At 33.5% G+C, this 6,000-nt stretch overlaps 1 protein-coding gene across 1 annotated transcript in view; it reads right to left on the bottom strand.

Annotated features, from left to right (window-relative positions):
• Positions 1 to 904: 904 nt before the first annotated feature.
• NIN (ninein) overlaps positions 905 to 6,000 on the bottom strand; it is a 93,257-nt gene continuing 88,161 nt past the window's right edge. The window contains 1 exon segment of the mRNA XM_039865146.1: positions 905 to 4,651. Coding sequence (XP_039721080.1) covers positions 4,442 to 4,651 — 210 coding nt within the window. The 3' untranslated portion in view covers positions 905 to 4,441.

Raw genomic sequence — 6,000 nt, 5'->3', positions numbered from 1 at the left:
CAACAAAACTTGATTAATTTTATGTAAGAATGTATTTTTTCCTAAAATTTTTTCATAAATCTTACTAGTCTACCCCAATCAAATCATAAACAGAAAGTCAGGAATGTTTTATATTTTTCTTTAGAGTGTAGTGCACATAGTAGTTATTCAGTCTACACTGATTAGATATTGTTTGCCAGAAGTAGAAGTTGATACGTGTTGCAACATATTAATACAGACAAACCTGAGCCTTGGGTCCTAAGTCTCCTACATAGCAGGCCATATGGCCTTGAGTAAGTCACAATTTTGCTAAGTTGCACTTTTCTCATCTGTAAAATGGGGATAATAGTAATTCTTGCTTCATAAAGGTAGCGTGAGGTTGGCATAAAAGATCTGAAAATAAAACAAGGCTCATGAGATGGGTCTAATTTGGCCAACATTTCTATTTTATATTTCAGTATTCAGCATATTAATGTGCTTTCAGGTTAACTTTTGTGTCTTTAACTGTACATAGCTCATCATTCACAAGCCGCTCAACTAAAAAAGTCTGAGTCACCCATAAAGGTGGCAAAGTGAAATCAAGCTACCTCTGAAGCACCCAAAATCCCAAGCAGGGCCTTGCCTGATTAAATCAGGATTCTAGAAGTAAATTATGAACCATATCAAGGACAGGAAACACAAACTAGCTGGTGTGAAAGCATCAATTCTGTGACAGAAATGGAGTACCAGTGCTTTAAGTCACATATGGATCATTTGGAGGGTCTTTTTTAAAATGCATAATCTGATTCATTAGGTCTGGAGTCGGGGCTGAGATTCTGCATTTGCAGAATTTTTAGTGCAAAATTTTGATGCTTTCACTCTAAATACCAGTGATAAATACACTGCAACTATTTATAAAAGTTCAGGGTATATAGAAAACAAGAGCCGTGTTTGCAAAGTTATTTATTTACATTTTGAGCTCACATTAAAATCTTTCTAGGATAGAATGGCTAAGGTGAAATATATAAAGTTGATATAAATACATACATACATATTAATCTTTATCTGAGAAGAATCCTAGAGATGGCTTTATATGAACTCAAGTTTTCCTTCACAAAAATCAATGTTCCCTTAAATCATGCAGTGATAATGTCTTCCCATAAGAATAAATTTAATATATCTTTTGGAAAAGCTGAGAAACGAAAAGCTAACTTGGATTTATTATTAAACAGCTATCTACATGCCATAAAATCAAAACTGTTTTACAATGCTGAGATGTTCAAATAGGTTCAAACATGATATAGTGAATAAGTTTTAAATGTGGAATGCTTTGGTTATTAGGCTTTGACTTGGTTTTTGTCTTACTTGTATAATTATCATTCCAATGAGTCATTACACATAATCCGTTCAAAACCAGTACTTGCCTCGATTGGGAATACCTTTAAGATGCTGACAATAGCAACACACTTCTCTTTTCTTTCACTCAGAAAATAAAGAAATTACAAAAAGAAAAAAATTCATTCTCACATGTTAAAATCTACCATAAAGTCTTATTCATTCTCCAGAAAAAGTTTCTTACCATAATACCTGCCCTGGGTGTTGGTACATTATTGAAATACTAGGCCTGTAACAGTTCCTTCTATACCTTGAAAGCCTACGACTTGATCTATTTATGTAAAATATGTTTAAGATTAAATATATAAGCAATTCATTTGAAGCTTCTGGGAAGGATTTGCATTTAAAATAGTTTTTAAAACCTGGTTTTATTAAGAGTTTTAGAAAAATAAAGAACTGCGATTGTTCTACCCCTCCCCTTCTACTCTCCCTTCAGAAATTTGGGCTTAAGGGCTCAGGCTTCTAAAAAGCAGAAGAACGCAAAATAGAACAATTTAGTTTTTACTACTCTGTATTTTCCTCTTAGTGCAACACATGGTCACAAAGGCAAACTTTGTGACATGAAGATCCCATCTTTTTAAGACAATTTAAATAACTGTTCTTAGGAAATCAAAAGAAAGTTTAACCAGTGCTTTTAATAAACAAGCAGCTATAAACACTTATAAAATACTTTGTGATTTTAAAGAGGGCTATAATAAAGTCTGAAAGCAAAATCTAAACATTTAATAGTTTAATCTCTTTTAAAGGTCTTTTAAAAGCTATAAGCAATATTATAAATTGCCAGTTAAATTCCCACTATAAACTACTTTACAAAAATAAACTGCTGCACAAATGTATAAATTTAAGGTAACTATGTATTTCTCATGTTGATCTTTTCCCCAATCTTATAAGTGTAAAGTAAGGAATTAAGCACCTAGATGTTGGTTAAATTAACTTTCATTTGAGCAGCATTTTGATTTTGGATAAAGGGATTCTAAATGTAGTCTAAAACTTTCCAGAGTCATATTCACATTCATTGTACAGCATTTTATATACATATAAATACAGATTTATAAGAAATAAACAAATTAACCTATAGTTTTTATAATGTAAAAAATGAAAAACAACACTTGCGATAACATGCTAAGTCAGCTATTTGAGAAATATGCTTGGTGTTCAGTTCTGATGTCAATAACCTTGAGTAACTTGAAGCGTATCACATAAGTACACTGCAGGTACTTAGCTTAGCCTAGGCCTACTCAGTTTTAAGTGAAAAAGACTCTCTGTTAAATCCAATGCTGTAAAAGAGGTTGCATTTACTAGTAATATTTGCACTGGAAGAGAAGATGAGGGAAGGGATGATAGTAAATATCAAAGGCTTTGAAGTCTAATGCTAGGGAAGGATTAAAATTTTTTCCAGGGTGAAATCAGGACTTTTTGATAAGAGCTGTCCAAAAATGAAAAGGTTTGCTTTATGAATGTGAACTTCCAGTCCCACAAACCACCATGCCTTGTCAGGGCTCTTACAGGGAGTACTCCTGAGTTGGCAGGTGGGACTAATAGTATATGGGTAAGCCTGGAGGAACTGTAAAGTTCCTTCATGAAAATTATTTTGTTCAGACTGAGTTTCTGACATTATATGACTTCTTAGGCAGTTTGCTTCATCTTTTGTTTCTGTCTACAAAAGTTTGATTTTGCTGTTATACCTCTTATAAATTGATGGGTTTGACCTTCCTGGGATACACCAAAGTGCATTTTTTAAAATCTAATTGCTCTCCCACAAAAATAAATACCTGGCTGATATAGGCTACAACTAGATTTTACTTGTGGGATAAAAAGTTATCCAACCTAAAATGTTTACTGTTCTATGTAGTTCTGATCTTGAGACTGAATGAGAAATCCTATTTGGCACTCCTTTACCTCAGAATGACATGCCAATGCTTATCACAGTAAAAACTTCTTATCATATTTGATGTGTAGAAGAACAGGAAGTATGGAAATTCTGACCTATTTACACAAATAAGCAAATGATAATAATTCTTCCATAAGTTAGAAGAAGCTTTTAACTCTTTAATCGAGGCCCTTTTTTCAGAAGATTACAGTCACTAAAAATTTAGAAATAAAAATTCTACTATGGTTCTAAATATAAGACAAATAAATAAGATCATATGATTTATACATTTCAAATTCTTAGAGGCCCTACAGTATTTCAGGAAGACAGTTATTAAAGTATTGTTCCCTGAGTTCTTGAGGCAACCCCAAATGTAAGTTCGTGAACTCTAATACTTTAGAGAGAAAACTATATGGTGTGCTTACTCCTAAGAGTAGCTGTTTACTTCAAAGTGGTTTGTTCAGTGCTTTTTGTATAGTTCAAATGCTATAAGAATGTGGCTTTATCCATTGTTAGAAGACAAGCTCCCAAATGAAAACTTATAAGGGGAAAAAAAGGCTTTTTAAAGAAAGTTAAGTTTTAACATTAATTAACAGTCCAGTTGAGTATACCAGTTTTATATCTGTATTACATCAAGAGTGGTTACAGGTGTTAGAAGGTAGAATTCTATGGACTCTGGCTTTTCTGACTTCAATGGTTATTGAGTCCAGTTTCTGTTACCAAATAGTCTACCAATTAACTCAAACTATTAGAAACAGAACGATTTTTCCATATTTAAGTGTGTAAGAAGACACACATTGGGTTTAAAATAAACATCAAAATGACAGATCTCAAACTTAAAATATCTGGAATTTAGAGAGATTTGTCCATAATAATTATTTTTAAAAACTCATTCACAACTGGGGTTTTAAGGTTCTTGAATCGTTTTCAATATCTACCTTCTTGGTGGCTATTAAAATATTTTTTGAAAATTCAAAACTTGGGAATAATTCAAACAGTAAAATATGTGAATATTTGTTTGCAACTTCTGTTAGAGTCTGTTTAGGAAAACTCATTACAATGAATGGAGACTCCAATTATGTTGCTGGCAGTTTTAGGTTAGGCTTAACTTTAAGCTATTAAAGGTTTTTTAAATTTAAAAAAAGGTTGAGAGAACCTACTGAAATGTTCCATCCATTTAAGTAAAGTGCGCAAATATGAATGTATCCTTTGGCTTTGCTATGACCTCAAGGGAGGTGTAGAAATCAATGGTGCTGGTGTCAGATTCCTGACTATATTACTGAGGCTGGCAATCTTCTCTTCTAGGAGGTAATTTTTCTTTTCTGCTGTTTTTTGTCGCTGTTCAGTCATTTCCAGAGCTTTCAACAACTGGGCATTTTCAACATACAAATCCTTCACCATCGCATCTGCTTTAGTATTCTTGCAGAGCTAGAAACAGAACCAAAAACATCTTGACTCCATTTCCATAATTCTTTGAAGTCTGACATAAGGAGAGTTTTTTTTTTAATAAAAGGCAAATGGGTTCTATCGATTATATTCTTTTATTTTACAATAAAGCTTTAACATCAGACTGGCATCAGAGATACGAGTGGAGCAAACCCACTTATTTCAAGCTGTTTCTTGGCATAATATGTTATAAGTCTCTGATGAAAAGAACAAATAGATATTTGAGGGTTCAAAAATGAAAGTTTTTTTCCCAAATAAATTAGGTATTATTCCTTTATTCATTCTCTAAAAATATCAAAATACTTTTATAACTTGTTGCTGAGGTATAGGGTGTGAACTGTGTTTAACTGTTTTTAACAGATGCAACCTCCTGATTATTTAAAAAATTGGCTCATGTATTATAATAAAGAGATAAGATTTGGGCAGTTACTCTTCCTTAACTCTTCCTCTTTTGCTTAGAGCCTTGTCTAGAAGATACAGTCTAATCTTTGTGGTTAGTATATATAATCTAGGTTAGAGTGGAAAAACTTGTCAGCGGCTTCGGGATGATTTTATTATTGCTCCTGTTAATATCTTCTGATCTCCCTTCTCTCATTAACTCTTCATTTTACACCCAATTTCAAGCAGGGCATCTGAAAGTATAAATGTTTATAGGGATAAAGAACTGGAGAGTGGCTAATTTATTAGCACTTCACAGGGCAATGATAAAGACTATAGAAGCCCCAAACCTAGGTGACTGGCAAGTGTAACATAGTAATCTCTCTTTTGAACTGTTGTAATATAACTTTTTCTTCCTCCCTCCCTCCCTTCCTTTCCTTAGAAGACACTTTGATGGTTCTTTATCACCTACAGAATGAAATTCAAACTCCATGGCTCCACATGTAAGGCTTTCTACTGCTAGCTCCTCTCTCTCTAGTTTCTTCTGCTTCTTTCAGGACAGAGTTATGCCAAACTATTAACGCCAGTGTTCGTAGATGTCCCACCCATTTGTTGTCATAACTCCATGATGTTTCCATAGCCTAGAATGCCCTTCCCACATTTCTTCACTTGTTAAAATCTTACTCGACCCTCAATACTAGGGTTAAGAGGCCTTTGGGAAACCTTCTTTAAACTCCTGGGGACTGGATCAAGTATTTCTTGTGTTACCCTCTACTGAAAACAGAGTAGACCCCATTTCCTTTAATTCTCAAAACTACTACCTAGCCAAGTGCTCAGTACTTTGTAGATGAACTACAATGCACACAGGCAGAGATTTTTTTGTTAGCTATTGTATCTCTAATGCTTAGAACAGTACCTGGTATATAGTAACTATGTGTTGAATAAATGGATGA

This window comes from Pteropus medius, unplaced genomic scaffold (assembly GCF_902729225.1).
Source record: "Pteropus medius unplaced genomic scaffold, Ma_sr-lr_union100, whole genome shotgun sequence".
Classification (NCBI taxonomy): Eukaryota; Metazoa; Chordata; class Mammalia; order Chiroptera; family Pteropodidae; genus Pteropus; species Pteropus medius.
The sequence above is the reverse complement of the archived record's forward strand: the minus strand, read 5'-3'. Positions and strand labels throughout refer to the sequence as shown.